The sequence below is a fragment of the Cetorhinus maximus genome, chromosome 10 (assembly GCF_964194155.1).
Source record: "Cetorhinus maximus chromosome 10, sCetMax3.hap1.1, whole genome shotgun sequence".
NCBI classification, from domain to species: Eukaryota; Metazoa; Chordata; class Chondrichthyes; order Lamniformes; family Cetorhinidae; genus Cetorhinus; species Cetorhinus maximus.
Genome location: NC_135888.1, coordinates 101,469,946 through 101,496,280, shown reverse-complemented (window position 1 = coordinate 101,496,280; position 26,335 = coordinate 101,469,946). Strand labels below are relative to the sequence as shown.

Genomic DNA, 26,335 nt, shown 5'->3' with positions numbered 1-26,335 from the left:
CCGCCTACCGACAATATAGCTGCTTCCTGGTAAGCAGTCTGCTACCTCTGACCACCTGAATTCCACCTGCTTGGAATTTCCACTTCTCCCCTGTGCCCAGCTGCCCCTTTCTGCCCGTTTCATGTGGGTAGCTGATTGGCGGCATGCGCAATGAGGCCCAAGAGGTAAGTTAATCAATTTAAATTAAAGTCAAGAGGATAAAGGGAAAGGTCACATCAGAATGACAGAATTTCGGGAAACCTTCAGAAAGACTCAAAAGCTTTGCTGAAGCTGAAGAAAGCAGAGAATAAGAAGTCACAAGCAGAAATGAAGAGAAAGGTAACAAGGTGTAGTCATGTGCCTGTTGGCAAATGATGGAGCAGCTACTGAAATGGAGGTACAGCTCCTGGACGTAGAGTAGTTGCAATAAACATTGCTATTTGTGCCATTTCACCACACTATTCCCTCAGGAGGTGGAAGCAAGCTAATGGCTGCAGCCAACTGGTAGGCCTAGAAATTCGCTCACACTTCTACCATCTACAGCCCCATTTTTTCTCATACTCCCCTCCCCGCATCCCTTCACTTTTTGTACAATCACATGCAGCACACTCATCCATTCTCTTCCTATTCTTATATACTGCACTTCCTACAGTCAACATTAGTGCAACCCTCACTTTTCCACACTGCAAAACTTACACACTTTGTCGCCTAGTAACCAGCCTGTGATGTGATGCCCCAGTTGTATTAAAGGTGGCACAGAGGACTGGCATAGGATAAATAAATCATGACTGCTGCCAGCAAACCAGCCATCATGCTTTGCCTGTGTTCACAACAAACTAGATGTTAGGGGGGGGAAATTCCTTTCTATTAAGAAAGATGCCAGGTTGGCAATGTGCATGTAGTCTATGATACCTGGCATCCTGGGGAAGGCAGCAATGTGGGCAAATCTAATTCTTATCCTGCTTTGCTCTATCAATAGGGATAGAGTTGCAGGTATTGTCTGCACAGGAGTGTTGTGTTTGACTGCAGCAGAGAGCTTCAGTTGGAGATTGGTGACTGAGGGGGAGTTTAAGGGTTAAATTCTATCTAAAGTCTAGTCTTTCTCTAATTTAGCAATTAATTAAAAGTTGCTGTTAGGGTTGGAAGAAGGTGAATTTTAGACCAGAGAGGAGAGGTCAGTGAGAGCGGTATAAAAGGGTGCGAGAAACAGGACAAGACCGGAGAGGAGAAGCATACCCTCAGGACCTTCAGGCGGTGGAATTCGAAGTGACATCATGATTCAAAAAGTGATGCAATGCAGGGGAGGCAGCTGATTGGTAAGTAGGGTCTACTTCTACCTTTTCTACTAATTAAACTGCTGCAGTCCATTAGCTTAAACAAAATAAGGTGAGGGCTTTGGACAAAAGAATGTTTGGAGTGAAGTAAGGCCCCTAGCGTAGTTAGTATTCTTTAAAGTGAGTAACTAATAAGCTTAATCTAAAGGGAAGTCATGGCAGCAGATCTCGCTCCCGTGATATGCTCCTCCTGCGTTACGTGGGAAGTCATGGACACTTCCAGTGTTCCTGGCGACCATGTGTGCAGGAAGTGTGTCCAGCTGTGGTTACTGGCTAATTGCATTTCAGAGCTGGAGCTGTGGGTCGATTCACTGTGGAGCATCTGCGATGCTGAGATTATCATGGACAGCACGTTCATTGAGGTGGTCACATCGCACGTAAAGACTGAACAGATAGAAATGGGCTGGGTGACCCCCAGGCAGAGCAGAGGAAGGCAGGTAGTGCAGGAGTCCCCTGTGGCCGTCCCCCTCTCTAACAGATATATCGTTTTGGATACTGTTGGGGGAGACGACTTCCTGAGGGGATAGTGTGGTGAAATGGCACAAATAGCAATGTTTATTGCAACTACTCTACATCAGGGGAAAGCAGCAGGAGCCAAGAAGAGTGGCAGGGTTATAGTGATAAGGGATTCAATAGCAAGGGGAACAGACAGGCGTTTCTGCGGCCACAAAAGAGACTCCAGGATGATATGTTGCCTCCCTGGTGCCAGGGTCAAGGATGTCTCGGAGAGGCTGCAGGGCATTCTTAAGGGGGAGGGCGAACAACCAGTGGTTGTGGTACATATTGGTACCAACGTCATTGGTGAAAAAAGGGATGAGGCCCTACAAGCTGAATATAGGGAGTTAGGATGTAAATTAAAAAGTAGGACCTCAAAGGTAGTAATCTCAGGATAATTAGCAGTGCCACTTGCTAGCGAGAGTAGAAATAACAGGATGAATATGTGGCTGAAGAAATGGTGTAGAGGGGAGGGATTCAGATTCCCGGGACATTGGGACTGGTTCTGGGGAAGGTGGGACTAGTACAAACAGGATGGGTTTATCTGGGCAGGACCAGGACCAATGTCCTGGGGGGGGGGGGGTGTTGTTTGCTTGAGCTGTGGGGGAGGGTTTAAACTAGTATGGCAGGAGGTTGGGAGGCAGGGAGACAGAAGAGGGGGAGGATTTCCTGGAGTGTGTATGTGATGGTTTTTTATACCAATGCGTTGAGGAACCAACTAGAAGGCAGGCTATCCTAGACTGGATATTGTGCAATGAGAAAAGATTAATTAACAATCTTGTTGTGCGGGGTCTCTTGGTGAAGAGCGACCATAAAATGATAGAATTGTCCATTAAGATGGAGAGTGAAGAAGTTGAATCTGAAACTAGGACCCTGAATCTAAATAAAGGGAACTATGAGGGTATGAGGCGCGAGTTGGCAGTGATGGATTGGGGAACTTTACTTAAAAGGTTGACAGTGGATAGGCAATGGCTAATATTTAAGGAACGTATGCACGAATTACAACAATTATTCATTCCTGTCTGGCGCAAAAATAAAACAGCTAAGGTGGCTCAACCATGGATTTCAAAAGAAATTAGGGATAGTATTAGATCCAAAGAGGGGACATATAAAGGTGCTGGAAAAAGCAGCAAGGCTGAGGATTGGGAGCAGTTTAGAATTCAGCAACAGTGGACAAAAAGATTGATCAAGAAGGGGAAATGGAGTATGAGAGTAAACTTGCAGGAAACATAAAAACTGACTGTAAAAACTTCTACAAATATGTGAAGAGAAAAAGATTAGCAAAGACAAATGTAGGTCCCTTACATTCAGAAACAGGGAAATCATAATGGGGAACAAAGAAATGGCAGAAGAATTGAACACATATTTTTGTTCTGTCTTCACAAAAGAGGACACAAATAATTTCCCAGAAATTTTAGGGAACCAAGGGCCTAGTGAGAGGGAGGAATTGAAGAAAATCAGTATTAGTAAAAAAAATGGTGCTAGAAAAATTAATGGGGTTAAAGGCTGAAAAATCCTCAGGGCATGATAACCTACATCCCAGAGTACTAAAGGAAGTGGCCCTGAAAATACTGGATGCATTGGGGGTCATCTTCCAAAATTCTATAGACTCTGGAGCAGTTCCTACAGATTGGAGGTGGCAAATGTAACCCCACTATTTAAAAAAGGAGGGAGGAAAAAACTGAATTACAGACCAGTTAGCCTAACATCAATAGTGGGGAAAATGCTAGAGTCTGTTATAAAAGATGTGGTAACTGAACATTTGGAAAACATTAACAGGATTAGACAAAGTCGTCATGGGTTTATGAAAGGGAAATCATGCTTAACTAATCTACTGGAGTTTTTTTTTTGTAACTAGTAGAATAGATAAGGGAGAGCCAGTGGATGTGGTGTATTTGTATTTCAAGAAGGCTTTTGATAAAGTCCCACATAAGAGGCTAGTGGGCAAAATTAAAGCACATGGGATCAGGGATAATATACTGGCATGGATTGAGAATTCGTTGACACACCGGAAACAGAGAGTGGGAATAAATGGTCCTTTTTCCGGATGGCAGGCGGTGACTAGTGGTGTACTATAGGGATCAGTTAGGCCCCAGCTATTCACGATATATATAAATGACTTGGAAGAGGAAACCAAATGCAATATTTCCAAGTTTGTTGATGACACAAAACTGGGCGGTGTTGTGCAGAGGATGCAAGGAGGCTTCAGGGCGATTTAGACAAGTTGTGAGTGTAGGAAAACACATGACAGATGCAGTATAACATGGATAAATGTGAAGTTATATGCTTTGGTGTGAAAAACAGAAAGGCAGAGTATTATTTAAATGGTAATATATTGGGAAATGTGGATGTACAAAGGGTTCTGCGTGTCCTTGTACACCAGTCAATGAAAGTAAACAGGCAGGTGCAGCAAGCAATTAGGAAGGCAAATGGTATATTGGCCTTCATTGCAAGAGGATTTGAGTTTAGAAGTAGGGATGTCTTACTGCAGTTATACAAGGCCTTGATGAGACCACACCTGGAGTATTGCGTGCAGTTTTGGTCTCCCTACCTAAGAAAGGATATACTTGCCATAGAGGGAGTGCAGCGAAGGCTCACTAGGCTGATACCAGGGATGGCAGGACTGTCGTATGAGGAGAGATTGGTTCGACTGGGCCTGTATTCATTAGAGTTTAGAAGAATGAGAGGGGATCTGATTGAAACACATAAAATTCTAACAGAGTTAGACAGACTTAGATGCAGGGAGGATGTTTCCCTGGTTGGGGAGTCCAGAACAAGGGGCCACAGTCTCTGGATTTGGGCCAGGCCATTTAGGACTGAGATGAGGAAAGATTTCTTCACTCAGAGGGTGGTCAACCTGTGAAATTCTCTACCACAGAAGGCCTGGTCACTGAGTATATTCAATAAAGAAATTGATCATTTTTTGGATATTAGGGGCATCAGGGGGTATGGAGAGGAAGCAGGAATATGGTATTGAGATAGAGGATCAGCCATGATCATATTGAATGGCAGAGCAGGCTCGAAGGCCAAATGACCTACTCATGCTCCTAGTTTCTATGTTTCTATGTTTCTCTATGTTCCTTCTTGTGTAGGTAACCTTGTTAGCCTCTCTTATGCAATGGCAAACAGCAACCTGCTGTAGCCTGGAATGACCCCATGGCATAAAAGTTAAGGGCCATGGTGACCTTGAACGCCAAGGCTTGTGTTGTGCATGGCTTGGTTCGAGGCTCGAGTTGTGGCTGCAGCTGGTGACTCGATGATAGCCTTCATTGTGAAACGGAGATGTCTGACACCATGCTCCTCAGTGAACTTAAAGTACAAGTGTTCCCTGAAGACCCACTGTGGGTATGGAATCTTCCATAGTGCTTGTCTCCTCCTCCTTCTCCATCTTGTACAATGGGAGAGCTGCAATTGAATTTTTAAGTCACTTTCTGTGCCTTATGTGCAGGTTAGCACCTGGTGTTCTTCCAGTGGATGCCATATTTCTCCATTTGGCTCTCTACTGAACTGAACCTTGTAAGTTAGTTCCTCACCTTAATAAACAGGTATCTTAATAGCTACAAATAGGATTGGTCGTATCTTGGTGGGTGAGGTCAATCACCCTGACACGCCTTTTTTCATGCTGTGTCAAGCAAAGCATGACAAGCTGTGACTTAAGTACTTCTTAAAACTTGTATAGCATGACAGTTAGTTGGATTATAACACACATCTGTACCGTCAAACCTGCTGTGAGAGCTTAGTTGAGAGTTGAAGCCTCGTTCGGCACTAATGATCGATCAAATTGTGCACTTCTGTCTGCATATGTAATTACCAATGAATGGGCCCAGACTACCCCATGCAGCCTGACTTGCCTGGCATCACTCTATTGGTCTTCTCTTCTTCCAGACATATCAAATAAGGGGATTCCCATTAGTTCTAGTAGTGTACTGATTAAAAATGCAAAACAACTTGCACCTATTAGCACAAAGGCTCATGAAAACCTAAGTGCCAGCAGGAAGAAAGGGACTAAATGAAGAGTGATACAGAAGTGAAAGAAAAAGTATGTTGAGATTTCATGAACGTACCTGGGTGAACACACACAACCAGGCTAACTCATCTGTAGTGTAAAGGGTTAATGTTAAATATGTAAATATATAGTCTGCATCATCAGTGGTGTGAGATCACATGTCAACAGTTTGCTGAGAGATAATTCTATGTAGAGCCTCGTGCTAAGCCAGTACTGTACATAATAATATTCAATAAAAGGTAAAGTTTAAGCATAGCCTTGCCTCCAGCATTATCTATAAATGCAGACCACAAACAATTTATCTAAGACCCACAATGTGATAACAGATCAATGGCATCTAAGGCATAGCTTTTTAAGTTTGTGCCACTAGCAGGGAACCTCATCCACTGGCTAGGCCAAGTATAAATTCGGGTGCTGGCTTTCCTATGTTATCTGTCCATTTAAATTAAAATAATACAGCTGTTTTTATATATTATCAACACGTGCTAAAAAAGAAAATTATTTGTTAGCGTTATGCTGAATGGACAATCCATATGAACCTTCCATTCCTCCCAGTATGATGAATCAAAAGGAGATTAATGTTTGATTACAATAGGCCTGAAGTGGACTTGGTACAATCTGGTGAACTTAATGTTGAAGAATAATTTAAATCACTCAACTTTTTGCTGGTGGAGTTTATAACCTCAATAGTAACACCAAAGATTATGAGGACTGAATAGGGACAGGCAATTCTCTTGTTATTAAAAAGATCAGTTTCCGAGTTTAATCAATGCGATTTGGCACTGGAATAATGGGAGATAGCCATGGACAGAAGGATAAACTATCAACCTTGACCACCTGTTATAAAGAATTGTGTTCACAGCACAGACTGTAATTCAATCAAGGCACCTAAATGATACGAGAAACCATTAGTGTAAAGCCTGAGCAGTCTACTATGAACGTCACTTAAGCAGCACAACCAAATTATAGCTCTTAACTTGCATCCAGCTATTTGTCAATTTATATAATTCAGCAAAATACATTTAGCATGACCTTAATTTTGTTGCCATTTTACACTGGCTGTCCTGAGTGGGTGGCTGTGAAACTTAGGCAACATGGCATCAGGCCTGAAGGCATACAACATCATGTGAAAAGTCAACACAATTTTACTGGGTTATATACTAATTTTGTATTTTGACTTTATATTTTGTGTTGTTTTAGATACCATGTATCTTGCTCAGTTTTCTTACAATGCTAATACAGGTCTGAATGAATGAATGCGCCCGTCACTTGTACCATATACATAGTAACAATGAATGCGCACAAGGAAAATTAAATGTAAAAACTGTCTGGAAATATTTTAAACATGGTAATTTGCATTTTTCATTTAAAGATAAATGCAGGTCCTTACCTAGTATCCATTTCATTATTAATAATTCAGTCCATGTAAATTTTGTCGTTTTCACTCTGAAGATCTGCTTTGGACTATCTGTGATAGTTTCATTGGGCAAAGTCTTTACACCTTCAAATCTGTCTGATGCATTTAACACCAGTAGTCCTAGAAAGATGGTGAATGAAACTGCGTGTGCTACAAACTTCATAAACGGACTTCTTAAAATTTGTCCCAGCTGAAAACATAGAAGCATCAAGAACGTAAGATAGTAGGCATAGAAGATGGAATTCTTTGAAATAATTTGTGAATATGATTTCAATGACAATTGCCATTCAAACGACCCTTCCTTCCTCTTCTGGCTTTTCACATGTGACATGATGTCAGCACAATGCTGGCTGATCACCTTCATGTCAATCATCATTTTTGTTTTGGATTTGGCGAGCGGTTTTCCAGCTGGATGCTCTTCCTGCCATCAACCCTCCCCTATTTATTCAGGCTGGGGACTGACACACATGCACGCTGGCTTGCCTGCGCCAGTGGTTGGGTCCTTTCGTAGTCACCAAGCTCTGGAATAGGACTAGAACCCCGGCAGGAGGGCTACTCACTGAGCCACTGCAGTTCCCTCGCTGACATTTGAACCATACTAGTTACCATTTACATATTAGAGAAATTAGACATGCAAGAGAAACAGCAAGATGGATTTTCCATTGTTTTGCAATGGAAATTAGTTTTACCCCTTCATAGAGATAAAAAAGCTAAAACGGTGAAAAGAATGCCATGGGAAAGCAATCATGCTTCCTGACATCAGGTGTTGAATTATTTTCAAGTGCTCCACAGGGCACGTAAGCCAACTGGTAGGGAGGGGTTTCAGGGGTAGAGGGAAGGACTCGGTTTTTTGTGGGACCTGTAGGAACACTTTTGCACAAAGATGCACAAGGTTCCCACCAGGCTTTCAAATACCAGTCGCTTGGGCTTCAGACAAGAAACAGGCAGCAATTGGAGAATCTTCGCTTGTTTTCATCTTGCGTTAAAGTGCTGGATCAAAAGAGAGCTAATTTATTACTTAAGAGAAAAAAAGGGAATAGATGAAAGAGATAAAGACTAGATCACTAAAAATGTCATAGCATAGAGAAAATCTATCAAGAAATAACTTCACCTTGTAAAAAGAAAATCAACAGTTTTGATTTATTTTAATAATGCAAAGAGCAGCTGGACAGGGAAACCAATCAATTTAAAATTGAATATCAGAACTTATGTCTAGGTCCATCAGTTTGTTAGTTTGTATGTTAAATTGGAGCTCCAGAGAGACATTGCCATGTCAAACTATGTCACTAACAATTATGTTCTTTTTCTTCGTATTTTCCATGAATTAAGAAGCACCCTTTCAAAAGATTTAGGGCAGAATTTTATGGCTGATGTGCGGGTGGTGGAGCCCGCACGTCAGTGCTTAAAATGTCGCGCGCTGACGTTGGGCGAGCGTCCCGACATCAGCGCGCGGCATCGCGATATTTAGGTGGGTGGGCGCTATGAAGCGCGACGTGTGCCCACCATTAATTAAAGGCCTTGTTAAGGCCCTTAACTCGGCAATTGAAGTCGATTTTGAGGTGCCCGTGCGATCTTCGCCTCGGCGCATGGGCCCAACGGGCAGGCGGGTAACTGATTTTTTAACAAACCTCATCCACGGGCGGGATATGTAGGCTCAAAGGGGTTGTTAATGTTTATCTGAAGTATTTAATGCAGAAAGTGTTTTAAACTTGCCTGTGTGATTGTTACCAGTTCAGATCAATTTCCAATACCTTTCTCTGTACTTTGAAGCTTCAGCTCAGCAGTCTGCAGACAGTAATCTTTATCGGGCCTGCAGCTTTCTGGAGGCCTCCATTTAGCCTGGGTATGGGTTCTGACATCTCCACTGGAAGCAGCTCCTCTGAGGAGGAAGGGAGGGATAGAATAAGGAGGAGGCCAGGAGTGGACAATCAGCTCCCAGGGGAGCCACCTTTGGGAGGCCAGGCGCAGGCACAAGGGGTGCAGGGTCAAGAGGTTGTCCAAGGTGGAAGGGGCCGCAGAAGACACCATTATCCTGCTGCCAGGGTATACAGGCAGCGAAGCAGCTACCTCAGTATGACTGAGGTGCAGAGCCGAAGGAGGCTCCGACTCTCAAGGGGGACAGTCAACTATATCTGTTAGATGATTGGCCCTGAGATCTCCTCTAACTGTGTGGGTGGACACCCCATGCCAGTGGCTCTGAAGCTCACAGTTTCCCTCCACTTCGATGCATCTGGCTCCTTCCAGGGCTCGGTGGGTGATCTTTGCGGTGTCTCCCAATCAGCTGTCCACACTTGTGTCAAGCAGGTTACAGACGCTCTGTTCAGACAGGCATTGACCTTCATCCACTTCCACTGCGACCAGGCAAGTCAGGCACAGCGAGCCAGAGGCTTCGTGGCCATTGCTGGCTTCCCCCCGCGTCCAGGGTGCTATAGACTGCACACATGTGGCCAGCAAGGCGCCAGCAGGTGAGCCCGGTGCCTTCGTCAACAGGAAGGGCTTCCACTCCATGAACATGCAGATAGTGTGTGATCACAGGATGCTGATTCTGCAAGTCTGTGCAAGGTACTCAGGCAGCTCCCACGACGCCTACATCCTCAGACACTCCCAGGTGCCGGGGCTCTTCAGTGCTCCGGCTCGGCTGGATGGTTGGCTGGTGGGTGACAAGGGCTATCCCCTCAGAAGGTGGCTCATGATGCCTCTCTGCCATCCAAGAACAGAAGCTGAGCAGCGGTACAATAGGAGCCACGCCTTCACAAGGTCTGTGGTGGAGAGAACCATCGGTCTTCTCACGATGCGCTTCTGTTGCCTGGACCGCACAGGGGTCGCACACCAGACCCCCCAGATCGCGTCTCTGTGATAGAGGTAGTATGCTGTGCTCTGCACAATCTTGCGCTGGAAGGGGGGGATGCAGTTGACGATGAAGACCTTGACGCAGTGGTTGAGGCTGCACATGATGAATCCAGCAGTGGCTCAGAGGATGAGGAAGCACAGGGCAATGATGAGGGGCAGCACGCTGACCGGCTACTACACCAAGGAGGCAGGGACATGCGGGACACTTAAATCCAATGGACCTTCAGCTAGCTCCACACACATGGATCTGTAGGACCAGCATTGCCTGGCGCTTCCACACGTGGCACTTAGGTGCTACATCTTCCACCTTATCAGCTGCAACTAAGGGCTTAGTACAGAAACATCAATGTCCACTCAAACACTCATGGTATGTCTGTGAAACATACAAATGCAGCACAAAGGAAACACCCTCAGCCATGGTCAGAAAAGTGGACTGTTTGCGGGTGCTACGTCTTGGTGCCGCCCCATCGCTCGGAGTGGCTTGTGAGACAGCCTGCTGACTTTGCTGTCCTGTTGGCCTCGATGACCTTGGCGGCCGTCCTCTGGCCCGTGGAGCCTGTGCTGGCCCCACCTGGGACGGAGTGGCCAAATCCAGAACTGGCACCTCCCCAGTTGTCGCAGCCTCAACGGATGCAACGGTCACTGGCAGAGGGGCGGAGGAGCTGCTGCCCTCATCTAGAGCGCCCTGAGAGGAACTCGCAGAGACGACAGGCAGATTGGACATCCCTGCTCACCGCAGATGGATGGGCACCAAGCGGCGATACTTGGTGCCCAGAACATCTCCCACATTGCGAATGACCTCCTGTGGCCATTAGCGCTGTGAGGGCTTGCAGGTCAGAGCGTAACCCCATCAGAAGATTCTCAATCCGCTGGAAGCCCCTCTCCATGAGAGTCACCAATCTCTCAATGGAGGAAGCCTGAAGCTCTGTCCTGAGGTTCATGCCATTACTGACACTCTGCCTGGATTCCCCCACCACAGAGACCAAGTGAAGCACACACTCATGCAACCCTGCCAGATGCTCCCGTGCACCCGGCCGCTTGTCCTGCAGCTGCTGCATGGCTGACATCTCCAGAGGCACATCATCACTGCCTGACTCAGCATGTGCCTGGTCCCCTGCAGTCCTCCAGCTGCTGGCGCCATCGGCACTCTCTGTCCGGGCCATCTCCTCCAGCGATTGTGAAGTGCCCTCTTCACTGTGCCCTGGGACATTAGCCGACATCATAATCCCCACCGAAGTGTTTGTCGCTGCGCTGGTGCCTGGCTCGCTGAAAGGATGTGACGCAGGTTGCAAGTGTTGCCCCTCAGGTGTGGAGGGGGGGCTCTGGACTTGTTCCTGACGGCCATGCGGTGGTGATGCTGAAATTAACAACAAGGACAGTGCATCAGTTAGTGTTCGGTCAGTAACACCTTTCATCCCTTTCCCCCCCAGCCTTATAAGTCGCTCACCCTTCAAGAACCTAAGGAGACGAACATTGCTGGGGTAGTAAATAGTCACGAGGAGGCCCAACCATTATGCGCGCATACAGACAGGCTGGTCAGATGGCCTAAGGAATGCCACATGGAATGTTATGTGGATAAGTTTTCGGTTAAGTCCTTGGGCAAGACAAGCAAGGTACGGGAATACATGAGTAATGTTAGGACCGTGGGAAGTCACGACGATTACAGGGACCTTGCTGGGCAGACCCGGTAAGCTGGTAGAACAGGAACATAAGGCATTTAACAAGGTCAAAGCCAGACTTGCCTTTATTAGCCGAGGAATAGAATGTAGGAAAAGGGAGGCCATGTTGCAAGTGCAGAAAACGCTGTCAAGGCCACATCTACACTTCTGCGTTCAGTTGTGACCTGTGCTTCATGGGAGAGACGGCATTGAAGTGGGGAGAGTGCAGAGGTTCCTGACCTGGATGCATGCTGGCCTGGAGAGTTGGAGCGATGAGGAAACATTGCAAACACTTGCAACATTTGCCATGGAGCACAGGAGATTGACAGGTCACATTATTGACCTTCATATCATTATGTGGGTGGACAGAAGGCAATATTTCCCCTTGGCGGAGGGATGACTAATGTGGTGGCATTTATTTAAGTTGAGTGCCATGAGGTTGACAGGTGAGGTGCTGAGGACCTTTTGGACAGAGTAATGTGGGTCGCACTGGCTGAAAGAGTGGTGGAGGTACAAACCCTCCTAAGATGATATAAGTCTTTGGATGTGCAGCAGCGATGCCGTGGCATGTTAGGCCATGGGGATAGTGGTCACAAATAGGATAAGGCGACTTTGGAAGGTGCTAAGAGACGCGCAACCTCAAGGGGCCGAGGAACCTTTGTGTATGACCCACACGTCTGACTGTATCAGTCTCTGAATGAGCAGTGTTGCTGCATTAACAATTGCAGCAACCATCAGTGCTTTGGATGGTGGGGAGACAGAGTGGATTGGACTGTGGCCCTCAAATACCTGGCCACTGCACCCTAGCCTCACCGACACCTGCTGACCAGGCCGCTTGCCTCTTCCCCAGCTCCATGGCCTGCTCCTTACAAGTAGTGAGGTGCTGCAGCATGGTGTGCCCACCACCTGACGCTTCCAGCTATTGTTCTCAGTTTTTGCCTGCAGAACAGAGAAGAGCATTTATTGGGGCTGGTCGCTCATGTACTATGCACGCGCACGCTGCACCCCAACCACAATGGCCCATCTGAGGCCTCCAGCGGCTCCTGTCCACACTACTGGTGATCAGTCCCCAGAAGATAGTACGGCTGCTCCCAACTCCCTCCCCCAACGGCCACCTTGGACACATTCGGCGTCCATCACTTTGAATAACACACGGGCCTTAGCACCCACGGCAAGGAGGTGCAACTAGGTGCGGCGCGATGCCAGCAGATGGCTCTTGGCCACAACACCTTGAGACTCCCCTTCCACCATCTCATCACCATCAATAAGACATGTGTTGGAGTTCTGAGTATGTGTCTAGCTGCTTGCCCTGCAGGTTGCCCCCAGACTACTCAAATGCGACAAACACCAACATATGCTGCGGGGAGAACCCATCTTCTCCTCAACCACTAAGGCTGATGTAAGCATGGTCACCCTCTGTTTGCCCACCCTGCGTGTGCCAAATGCCCAATGCAGTAACGACACTAAGACATGGGGGGAGGGGGCCTCAAAGGCTAAGGCTACCTGCTGGGTAAAATGGCCAAGGCCGACATGGTACTCACCCTTCCAGAGCGCAACAAATCATTGAAGCGTTTGTGGCACTGGGTTCCTGTGCGTCGCACAGCATCTTGAGAGCTAACAGCCTCCATCACCTCCTGCCACGCCTGCCTGGTCACGTGAGGGGCCCTCCTCCTCCCATCCTCTGGAAACAACATCTCCTGATGATTTGACACCTCTTCCAGGAGGACAGCAAGGCAGGCATCGGAGAACCGAGGGGCACAGTGGCCCCCCGCTGGCCTACCGTGCAGCCTGCCCCCTCCTCCTCCTCTGCCTTCACTTCTTCTGGTGCCCGGTCGCTAGCCATGGTTAACAGCCTAAAGGAGGCTGCCTGGCCGTTCTTTATACAGACTGCGGTTCCCCATTGGAACCGGCGGTGTGAACACGCCCGCCACCAATTTAATTTTCCCGCTGAACACGGAAGTCTGAAACACGCTGGGTGGGCCTTAATTGGTCTGCCCGCACAAAATGGCGGCGTGGCCCATTTCGGCGGCGGAGATTGGCTCCCTGCCCGCTGCCGCTTCGGGCGGGTGGGCCCGACCGACAAACGCAAAATTCAGCCCTTAGAATTTTGCAATTGTTGTGCTCTGTTGGCAGTTTATTTAATAAATCTATAAACGTGAGGAAGCTGTTCCTCAATTCAGATTAGCTCATGGCTTCTTTTTAACTGAATCTTTTTTTGCTTTTGCTCCCCATGTTTCGCTTACATTTTGAGCAGGAATATTCCATGTTGACACAAGCCACAATTAAAGTTGAGACTAAGCCAGCGTCAATATTTCTTTTATTCTTGAATGTGGGTAACATTTGCAAGGCACCATTTAATGGCTGCCCTGGGTAGCTCCTGTTTTGTTTGAGTGGCTTACTTAAAAGAGACAGTCAGGTTTTGGATGGGGTTGTGTGTTGGCTATTTCAGATAGGGAAGTCATTAATGAACCAACTGGGCTCTTACAAGAACCCGGCAGTTTTCTTGGTCAGTTTTCTGGTGACTGAGTGCAGATTGACTCATGATCTTTGAATTGCAAGTCCAGTACAGTACCATAACGATCATGGGTCCTGCTGTTCAAGCATTGTTTACTCAGAGATCTTTGTCCTAAGTCTGTGGGTTGTAATATGTTATAATATGCTTCTTAAATTGACTTTTTAACACTTATCTTTTCCTCATTAATTAAATGATCAAAATGAAACCATTTTACTGAAACTGCTATGATAATTATTTGGACAATGTCCAGGCGGTGAGGGGGAACGAATGGTTAATTGGAAACCTTGGGGGGAGGGGCGGGGAACTGAAGCCTGTGAGGGAGATCAGAGGCCTCGGGCGAGGTTGGAGGATTTGTGAGGGAAAATGGGAGAGGGGGTATCAGAGATCTCAGCCGGGGAAGACCGGAGACCTTTGGTGGGGTGGGGTGGTGGGATTGGAGGGGATGTTGGAGGCCTCATAGGGTGTGAGTTGGAAGAGTTTGGGGGAGTGTGTCCGATCATGGGTGGTTGGATAGGTAGGCACACTGAATCTAGTAGGTAGGTGGTAAAGCTCCTAAACCTGCAGTCCATCACCTCAGTTTAGCTGTGGGTTTCCTGAAGCCCAGGAAATTCGGCCATGTCACATTAAATTTTAATTGGTGAATATAAATGAGTTACGGAGCCTCATTATAATATTTCAACTGCCTCCGCGGAGCATTAAAACCAGAAGTAGGTGGGTTGGCATTAGGATTCTGACTTTTAACATTTTAACCTACCTGCCCCCTGCCCCACACCTCCACCACACCTGACTGAAACCTGCCCATTTTTTTGGGGATAAAATTCCCTCATTGTAGGTAACTGAGTACGCACAAATTTCAAAAAGAAAGAAGCCCTACTTAAAAATCTACACACGTATTGATTGCACAAATCAATTTAACAGCTCTTAAAATAAACATTTGAAAGAAAAATCTGTACCTTGCTGCATGGGGCAAACCAGTATCCGATTGCAAGGAATGGAAGGCCTAGGGTGACCCCAAACACAGCCAGACACTTCACAGCTATTGACTGCTGACGTAAGCTTGAGAGATTTTCATACCAAATTGTAAGCAATTGCTGCTGGCAGTTAGGATGAGCAACAAACTAATGGGAATAAAATAAATATTTCAGTCAGTGTCATGCCTTGAATGCATTAGGCAGGGCTTTTGGAGGGAAGAAACAGCATTTCAAAGAAAGTAGCTTGAATCAGATCAGTAAATGCGTTTTCCTATCTCCTTTAGAAAACAATCTACCAAGCTGTTCCCACTATTGCCATAACTTCACTACAGATTTAGCGAAAGCCCCATTGTTGTGCATGAAAGGAATTTTAAACCCACTTACGCTCAGTGCCAGTAGGCTTTGTTTTCTTTCAGATTGGCACATACGCTGAATCACAATACAGTGTTGAGGTGAAAACGTCGAACTTCTAATGCAGCCACCAAACAACAGTACAATGCAATGAGACAATATGGCCGTGCCCACGAGGGAACCAGGGCTCCCAGCCACCAGAGGGTAATAACCTATAGAGGCACAAATTACAGCAGAGGAGCGGCAGCAGCTCTGAGGAAGTTCCTGGATTTTTCAAAAAATTAACAGAGCAAAGTAATGAAGAAAAAGAGTGTAATACGTGTTTCAAATACTATTAAATGTCTAATGTTTGTATGAATTGTATGTTTGCCTCAATGTCAATAGCAAAGTCAAGGTAAAGATAAAAAAAGAGGTAAATGATTGAAAAACCATTTAAAAGATACCCAGCCAAAATTTTATTATAGGGTGGTAAAGGGCTCAAAAGCTGAAGACGATTGCGCCTTGACTGTTTGCAAGACCTCTGGCTGCATTTTACGGGGGTCAAGCAACTAATAATTTGCAGCCTGGACTTCTGTCCTTCTAAAGGATGGCCACCTCTCCCAGGAGCTGCATCCATGAGGAGCGGCAGCTCAGCTGCCTGAACAGTGCCACCAGGAATGGTGGCCACTGCTGGAACCGCACCTGGAAGAAGAGGACGCCATGGAAGGATGTTTCCTTCTCAACCAGTAGAGGGTCTGGCAAAGGTCAGGGAGGGGGTTGGGTGCTGGGGAAAGTTAGGCAGGCCTTGGTAAGTGGTGGTGTGGAGGGGGGGTGGTGCGGCGGGGCATGTGTGTGGGCAGGCAGTGTTATTGCCACTGGTGGGCCCCTCTGTAACCCAAAAAATGCCTGAAAAGGAGGGCCTCCCCTGAGCTCATGGGGAGACTTCTCACGAGGTGAAGAGCCCAGCTGCCGCTGGTAAAATGCCAGTGGTGGTGGGAAGAGGCCCTTAAATGGCCACATAAGTGACTCAGTTGGCCTCTAGGCAGGAGGCCTGTTCTCCACCTTGTCTGCTTCTGGTAAAATGGCATGGCAGCAGGAATGTAGCAGGCACTCCCCCCCACCTTCTCTTGCCATTTTCCATGCTTCCCCATCTCCCAATCCGTCACCAGAGGGCTGGTGAAACCCAGCTCACTGTGTGTGTGGAACCTCCAACTTCAACACTTCAGTTAAAAGGAGAAGTTGGCAGTCGACCCAGTATCACCTGTTCTGCACTCATAGGAGAAAATAAAATACCACTTCATTTCAATCTGTGAAAAGTTGCATTACCTGTATAGCCTGAAAAGTACTGTGAGCCACGCTATTGTATAATAATTACCATTAACTTTTATATTAAATGTATTCAAGCCTCAGTTAAAATAGCAAAGAGGAGAATTTGATATAATGTTGTTTAAGGTAATTTCCATATTCATATTTGTGTGTGTGCTACACACTTGTTTCAAAGCTACAATTTCTGATGAATCTTATTTAGGAATAGAACCATGGGGAGAATTTTCCCAGGCCAATGGAGGCAGATTTGGGGACAGGGGGTGGGGGATTAGGAAACTTGCAAAAATGCTAATGGGCCAGTATCCCAATGTGCTCCTGCCTCCTTCCATCTTTCCCAGGGGCAGGTAGGGAGTGAACTTAGGAATTCCATGACTGAGGCAAAAATGCAATTAAAGTTGTTAAGCAATTAAGGGGAATTTTGCACATAGATTTTCTCTTTCCCAACAAGAGATCAGTTCCAACCAGTGTCTGCAACTTTGCAGGCTGGAGAAGGTGAGAGCACAGTGGGAGAGACTGCTTCAATGTAACTGACAAGCTGTGAAGGCTTTGATCAATTACACTGAAGAACTGTGGACATGGCCAGATGAAAGGCTGCTTTGCAAAGCACTCCTGTCAGAGAGTTCTATCACTCCATGACAGGTAATTTCCAGCTCCTTGAAAGGGAATTCACCTGACCAGCACCTCACCCACCTTCACCTGCACTTTGCCGCTGCCAGCCTTCAAAGCAGCTTATGCAGCTACACCTTTGACCTGTGCTGAGGGGCTTTCCACTGCTAAATGGTCCTGCTGCAGCAGGAGCAACACCAGCAGAAGCACCATCTATCTCCCCCTCAGCCACACATTCCTCTGCAGGGAAGACAGGATGGCCATCAAGATGGAAGGAGGTGAGACCCCCATTAAGGGGTCATCAGGCAGAGGATCAGCTCTCCTGACATGTCTGAGCACCAATGCCTCAAGGCTCAGGCTCTCGTGGCAAGTCACAAGGTCACAGCTGACGTCTACAGCCTCATGGTGCCAGAATGCCTTCCCAGTGCACCAGGTGGGCATGCGTTGTCAGCGAAACGACCGGGATAGGAGGAGTGCACAGTTGATCTAGCCCCACTACACTACAGGTCACAACATTAGTTCAAATGTTCAATTCACTCACCAAAATGGCCAATTATTTACCTTCATTACTGTTACCCAGGATAAAAGAGACTTTAACTAGGCTTCTTTCAATAAACAACAAACTTATTAGTTTATTATAAAACCGGTCTTGTCGAATAGAAAGGCAAAGTTTATCAACACACAGTATGGAATAAAAAATCATACTAATTACTCTTTCAAGAAAGCCAAGTCTTTCTCTCTCTATCACACACACACACACAGGCACACACACAGACAGACATACACACACACACACAGACAGACACACACACGCACAGACACACAGACAGACATACACACACACAGACAGACACACACACGCACAGACAGACATACACGGACAGACACACACACACAGATAGACATACACACACACAGACAGACACACACACACACAGACAGACATACACAGACAGACACACACACGCACAGACACAGACACACGCATACACACACATATAAAATGAAATAAAAATAAAAATGGAGGAATTCTGCCAAAAGTTATAAGTCAATGGTTCAAAGGCAAAGGATAGATGGTGAAGTCATTGAAATGGTGTCTGGGTATATGGTTAGTCACTCAGCACTGATCCACGAAACAATCAATGACTCTGGCACTGTTTTTTAGGCGGACTCAAGGAATACGTGCTAACCCAGCACGTGGCAATTTAGGTGCAGCTTATATTCACATCTGGCTGTGGATTGGCTCTGAACTGCAGAAAAGCTGCTGTCTTCCTTCTCAAGCATTTAGCCCTTCTCTTCTCAAAGCAAAATCAAAACCCACTTTTTTAAAAAACAGTTCCAGGCATTTTTTTTTCAGAGCCATAAAACCCATGGGACCCCCTTTGTACGCAGTCCACCAGGGTCAAGAGGTTTACAGTTATTTTACTATTGCTTAATTACCCTTTCTTGTAAAAGGATGCTTTTTCTAGGAATAGTGATCAGACATTAACCCTTTAAGGGATAGGATCTTGTAAAACACAAATTCTTCCAGAACGTCCTTAGTCCTTGAAGATGAACTATTTTCTGTGATTAAAGTGTTTTTGACATCAGTGGAGTCCCCCACCCCACTTCTCTCCACCATTCATCTCTGCGTCTCACTAGATTGTATACTCTCTTCTCCTGCAAGGAGAGAAGGTAGGGAAGAGTGAATGTGGGGTGGGTTAGGGTGGGGGAGAGGGAGGGGGGCATGAAGGGCTCATGTGAGAGAAGATGTGGTGAATCAAAGAGAAAGAATGAGATCATTGAGCAGGGTAGTGATTTAGGTCATGATAACCTGTTGTGTTAGGAAGGGAAAGGGTGTACAAACTTAAGGGTGCATCAGGAGATAAGGTCAGAGATTGCAAAAATGGTAAAAAGAGAGAATTAAAGGCTCAGTATATGAATGTGCACAACATTCATAACAAAATGGATGAATTGTTAACACAGATAGAAATAAATGTGTATGACTTGATAGCCATTCCAGAGACATTGTTGCAAGGTGACCAGAATATTGAAGGGTATTTCACATCTTGAAAAGACAGGAAGCTAGGAAAGGGTGGTTGGGCAGCTCCGTTAATTAAGGATGTCATTAGTACATTTGTGAGAGATGACCTTAGCTTGAAAGAGCAAATATACAATCAGTTTGGGTAGAGATAAGAAATAGCAAAGGTAAGAGGTCACTTGTGGGAGTAGTTTTGGGGCCCCCTAACAGTAGCTACACCGTAGGATAGAGCATAGAGGAAGAAATAAATGGGGCACGTAAGAAAGGCACCACAGTAATCATGGGTGACTTTAATCTACATGTAGATTGGGCGAATCAGATTGACAAAAATAGCCTGGAAAATGAGTTTGTTGAGTGTATTCAGGACAAGTTCTTAGAGCAGTAACTCTAGAGCCACCCAGGGAGCAGGCTATTCTAGACCTGGTAATGTGCAATGAGACAGGATTAATCAATAACCTCATGATAAAGGAGTCTCTAGGCAACAGTGTTCAAACATAATAGAATTTCACGTTCAATTTGAAGGGGAGATGTGTGGGTCTAAGACTAGTGTTTGAAATCTAAATAAAGGTAATTATAAAGATATGAAGGCAGAGCTAGCTAAAGTGAACTTGGAAACAGGCTAGAAGGTAGGATAGTAGAAATGCAGTGGCAGACTTTGAAGGAGATATTTAATAACTCTCAGCAAAGATTTATCCCAGTGAGAAAGAAAGACTCTTTGAAAAGGATGCATCATCTATGGCCAAATAAGGAAGTTAAATATTGTATCAAATTGAAAGAAACACTGTATAAATTTGCAGAGATTAGTAGTAGATCAGAAGATTGGACAGATTTTAAGAACCTGCAAAGAATGACTGAAAAGATAATAAAGAGGGAGAAAGTAAAGTATGAGAGAAACCTAGAGAAAAGGGTATTTAAAGAGGAAAGAATTAACTAAAGCAAGTAAAGTTTCACTTTACATAGTAAAGCTTTATTGACTTAAGCTAAAGTCAGTTCCGTAGAAGAGTCATATGGGACTCAAAACATTAACTCTTTTACTCTCTCCACAAATGCTGCCAGACTTGGTGAGATTTTCAAGCACTTTGTGTTTTTATTTTATAACCAAAACAAGTGTTGGCTTTCTAGAGAGCAAGCCTGGGGAGTTGATAATGGAAAACAAGGAAATGGAAGAGGCATTGAACAGGTATTTTGTTCAGGTGAAAGGAGGGAGGAGTTTAAAATAATCACCATCACCATGGACAAGGTGCTGGGAAAATGATCAGACCTAAAGGCTGACAAGTCCCCAGGCCCAGATGGTCTGCACCTTATGGTCTGATAGTAGAGGCATTGGTTATAATCTTCCAAAATTCCTTAGGTTCTGGAAGGATTCCAGTGGATTGGAAAATAGCAAATGAAACACCTTTATTCAAGAAAGGAGGGTGACAGAAAGCAGTAAACTATAGGCCAATTAGCTTAACATTCATCTTGATTACTAGACTAGTGACAATACAACTACACCACCGCCTCCCCTACTGCACACTGTTATGCGATCTTCAAAAGAAATAATTAATCTCTTGTGCTTACATTTATTTGTAATCAATAAGCAAACAATTTTCTAAAGTCACAGCTTTGAAATATCTCTATTAAACCTTCTGGAAGTGATATGCAGATAAAACTGAAGACATTGCTTATATTGGATAATAAAGTGATATAAGGGAACTGAAAATGTTCCACTTTACATTGAATTACTTGCTTATTACTCTTTTCTTGTGTCTCAATGCCTTTTTGATATCAAAGCTTATTAAAGGGCTATCATTGCAACATTGTAGCTGAGACTGAGAACTGAGCAGCACAGTGGATTAAACCTGCATTGCACCATTAGTGCTCTTTGAATTGTGGCACAATGGTACTCCATTTGCCTGAAACTTCTGTATGGACTATAATCTAATAGCACCATTCATTTCTATCCAAACTCATATTTCCGTGCAGTTGAAAGCCTGAAAGATATTTCTGTAGTTTTGAGACAAAACTTTACATATTTGTAGAACTTTTAAAATGTTCACATTAATTCTTCAAGTATCTCTGATAAAATTTGCATCCTGACATGTTCTCCATCCCCCCTCCTTTAATTTATATCCTTTAATAACCCCATGCCACATTGATTAAGAGGGCAGACAAGTTATTTGTTTCCAGGCATAGGTGGGAAGGCAAGTGGTAAGGATGACACAAAGAGTCTACACAGGGATATAGACAAGTTAAGTGAGTGGGCAAAAACTTGGCAAATGGAACATAACGTGGGAAAATGTGAGGTTATTCACTTTGGCAGGAAGAATAGAGGGGCTGAATATTATTTAAATGGAGAAAGGCTGCAGAAAGCTGCGGCACAGAGGGAGTTGAGGGTCCCTGTGCATGAATCACAAAAAGCTAGCATATAAGTTCAGCCAGGTAATAGGGAAGGCAAATAGAATGTTGGCCTTTATTTCAAAGGGAATGGAGTATAAAAATAGGGAAGTCTTGCTAAAACTATACAAGGCACTAGTTAGACCACACCTAGAATACTATGAACAGTTTTGATCCCATTATCTAAGGAAAGATATACTGGCATTGGAGGCAGTCCAGAGAAGGTTCAGTAGGTTGATCCTGGGCATGGAGGGATTTTCTTATGAGGAGAGGTTGAGTAGGTTGAGCCTGCACTCATTGGAGTTTAGAAGAATGAGAGGCGACCTTATTGAAACATAGAAGATTCGTAGGGGGCTTGACAGGGTGGATGCTGAGAGGCTGTTTCCCCTTGTGGGAGAGTCTAGGACCAGAGGGCATTATCTCAGAGTGAGGGGTTGCCCATTTAAGACAGAGATGAGGAGGAATTTCTTCTCTCAGAGTGTAGTCAATTTGTGGAATTCTTTGCTGCAGAGGGCTGTAGAGACTGGGTCGTTAAGTATACTCAAAGCTGAGATAGACAGATTTTTAATCAGTAACGGAATCAAGGGTTATGGGGAAAAGGCAGGAAAGTGGAATTGAGGATTATCAGATCAGCCATGATCACATTGAATGGCAGAGCAGACTCAATGGGCCGAATGGCCTACCTCTGCTCCTGTATCTTATGGTCTTATGGCCTTATGAACTGTTACTCATGCCTATACACTTCTGCTTTACTGATAGACGTGTTCCTCACCTCTGTTTGGCAGCTTTTCTGTTCACCCAGTTGTGAGCAGCTGCTCACCATCTGAAAAGACACAACAACCCCGCATCTTGCCACTTAATGGGACACTGCACCAGCAGACTGATCAGCTGCATTATATAGGGGCTTCATTTTTAAAAAATGACATTTTGTGCAATGAAGTCAATTTGAACAATCTCAATCAGAATACTGAGAAATTTCATCATGTTACACTTCAGACATAATACAAAAATGTACCTCAAGCTTAAGTGAATTATGTTTCAAGAGCAACATGCAAACAGTATGCAGTAATAATTTAAATCCATTAGCATTATAAATCTATAGATATATTTACCTTTTTAACTTCATACTTAATGGCAAGTTTCACTCTGCTCAGAGATGGCCTATGGTGATCACCCTGAGGCTCAAAATCCACGTCTCCATTAAGAATGGCTTCCACTTCCTCTGTGTCCCGGCAAAGGTCAAGCACACCAACAGCAAAATCCTTGCATTGCATAGATAACTTCCTATAATCATTCTAAACAGAAGAAAATGACACCTGCTAAGAGTTACTGCAGTCATTAAAAAACTAGACAGAAGAACAGTCAACAGAAAGAAATACAGTCATGAAACTGGTAACAGTGTGCACAACCCTCCAGGAAAGTTTTGATGGAGCTGTAAAAGTTAAGTGCAACTTATGTGTCCCCTAAGTGTTAGGTAAATAAATCTTCAGGTCACCCAGAGTTTGATAATTTAGCAAGGGAACCATGCAGATTGAGGTCAATCAGAATTTAATTGAAATCTATTTTCGTCTCGGTCCATAGGTCGGATTTAGCCATGAGCCAAATGCTGGTTGGATCAATACAAGTCCAGTACCTATCCTTGCCTGAGGAGGAAGGCACCACTGATATGTGTAGGCAGCCCAGTCAAACAAAATATACATTTGTAGTGTGTTAAATGACTTTTTTCATCATCAATGACACAATGTCCTGAAAGAAAGATTAACATGAGCAACATTTATGACCCCAGGATCCCCCAAAATACTTTACAGTCAAACTAAATGCTTTTGAGGTGTAGCCATTATTCTAATATATGACACACAGCAGCCAATTTATGCACAGCAAGATCTCACAAACAGCAATCTGATAATGATTCATTTTGCTGTTTTAGTGGTTGGTTCAGGGATAAATGTGGCCAGGGCATAAGAGGGTAACTCTCCTGCTTTTCTTTGAGATTGTGCCATGGGAACTTTTGTGTCCATCTGAGAGGAAAGTTGAGACTTCAGTTTAATGGGCATAATTTTACCTTGGCGGGTGGACACACACTCGACCCGCTCGAGTGTAAAATGGCACGTGTTGACGCCGGGTGAGCATCCAGATGTCAACGCGCAGTCGCGCGATATTTTGGCCGGTGGATGTGCGCAGGAATCGGCAGCACACCCACCGACAACTAAAAGGCCTGTTAAGGCCGTAAAAGTCTCAATTAACTGACATTTTTCGCTGCCTGTCCAACATTACAGTAGGCAGGCAAGCGAAAAGGCCTTTTCACTTTTTAGGAAACTTAATCCACAGGTGGGATGAGGATTCCTAAAACAAATAAAAATAAAATAAAAATTGTAAAATTTAATTAATAACATGCAAACCCCTTGGTTGTCTAGAGGAATACTGGGGAAGAACAAACAGAAAAAGAAAGCATACGATAGGTACAAAGAACTAAGCACTGCAGATAGCCTAGATGAATATAGGAAGTGCAGGGACGAAGTAAAAAAGGAAATAAGGAAATCAAAGAGAGGGCATGAAAAAAGATTAACAAGTAAAGTTAAAGATAACCCAAAGATGTTTTACCAATACATTAATGCTAAAAGGTTAGTTAAGGAAAAAGTGGGACCTATCAGGGATGAAGATGGAAACTTGTGTGTAGATGCAGAGGCTGTGGGAAGGGTTTTGAATGAATATTTTGTCTCCGTGTTTACAGAGGAAAGGGAGGATGTAGATAGAATAGTCCAGGAGGAACACTGCGAGATATTGCACGGGATAGTCATAAAGAGAGAGTAAGTACTCGAAGGGTTGAAATCCTTGAAGGTTGATAAGTCACCAGGGCCAGATAGATTGTTTCCGAGGCTGCTGAAGGAAGTCAGGGAGGAGATAGCAGATGCTCTGAGGATGATTTTCCAATCTTCACTAAATACAGGGGAGGCACTGGAGGACTGGAGAAATGCAAATGTAGTTCCATTGTTTAAAAAGGGATCAAAGGAAATGCCAAACAATTATAGGCCAGTTAGTCTTACATCAGTGGTGAGCAAATAAGTAGAATCAATCCTGAGAGATAGGATTAACTGTCATGTGGAAAGGCATGGACTAGTCAGGGATGGTCAGCATGGATTTGTTAAAGGAAGGTCTTGCCTCACAAATTTGATTGAATTCTTTGAGGAAGTGACAAGAAGGGTTGATGAAGGTAGTGCAGTGGATGTTGTGTACATGGATTTTAGCAAGGCATTTGACAAGGTCCCACATGGCAGATTGGTCGGGAAAGTAAAAGCCCATGGGATTCAGGGTAATGTGGCAAACTGGATAAAAGGTTGGCTTTGTAACAGGAAACAAAGGGTAATGGTCGATGGATGCCCTTGCGAATGGAAAGTTGTCTCAAGTGGTGTTCCACAGGGCTCAGTGTTGGGACCCTTGCTGTTTGTGTTATATATTAACGATTTGGATGTGAATGTGGGGAGCACGATTGGGAAATTTGCAGATGACACAAAGATTGGCCGAGTAGTGGATAGTGTAGAGGATAGCCATAATCTCCAAAATGATATAGATGGGTTGGTGGAGTGGGCGGTAAAGTGGCAGATGGATTTTAACATAGAGAAGTGTGAGGTCATACATTTAGGGAGGTCAAACAGTTGTAGGGATTACACAATAAATGGGAATATACTAAGAGGGGTAGATGAAGTGAGAGATCTTGGCGTACAAGTACACAGGTCCCTGAAGGCAGCAGTTCAAGTAGACAAGGTTGTAAAGAAGGCATATGGAATGCTCTCCTTCACTGGCAGAGGTATAGAATATAAAAGTAAGGATATAATGTTGCAATTATATAAAACACTGGTGAGGCCACAACTGGAGTATTGTGTGCAGTTCTGGTCATCACATTACAGGAAGGACGTAATAGCTCTGGAGAGATTGCAGAGGAGGTTTACAAGAATGTTGCCAGGGTTAGAAAAGTGTAGCTACGAGGAGAGATTGGATAGGTTGGGGTTATTTTCCTTAGAACAAAGAAGGTTGAGAGGTGACTTGATTGAGGTGTACAAAATTATGAGGGGAATAGTTAGAGTGGACAGGATAAAATTGTTTCCCTTGGTGGAGAATTCTAGAACCAGGGGACTTAGATTCAAGATAAGTGGCAGAAGATGTACTGGGGACACGAGGAAGAACTTTTTTATGCAGAGGGTAGTGGGTGTCTGGAATTCGCTGACCAAGTTGGTGGTAGAGGCAGAAACTCTAAACTCTTTTAAAAAGTACCTGGATCTGCACCTTAAGTGCAGTAAGCTGCAGGGCTATGGGCCGGGTGCAGGAAGATGGAATTAGAAAGGGCACCCGGGTGTCCTCGGGCTGGCATGGACAAGATGGGCTGAATGGCCTCCTTTTGTGCTGTACCTTTTCTGTGGTTCTATGCCTCTGCTCATATGACAGAGTCACATGTTT

General features: G+C 44.8%; 1 protein-coding gene across 7 annotated transcripts in view; it reads right to left on the bottom strand.

The window, feature by feature from the left end:
- LOC144685277 (short transient receptor potential channel 7) overlaps positions 1 to 26,335 on the bottom strand; it is a 132,853-nt gene that overhangs the window by 40,047 nt on the left and 66,471 nt on the right. For all 7 annotated transcript variants that reach the window (XM_078549699.1, XM_078549700.1, XM_078549696.1 and 4 more), the window contains exons 2-4: positions 22,996 to 23,178; positions 15,208 to 15,372; positions 7,205 to 7,421 (exon numbers count right to left, since the gene is read on the bottom strand). In XM_078549699.1, the coding sequence (XP_078405825.1) occupies positions 7,205 to 7,421; positions 15,208 to 15,372; positions 22,996 to 23,178 (565 nt within the window). The remainder of the gene's footprint in view (positions 1 to 7,204; positions 7,422 to 15,207; positions 15,373 to 22,995; positions 23,179 to 26,335) is intronic.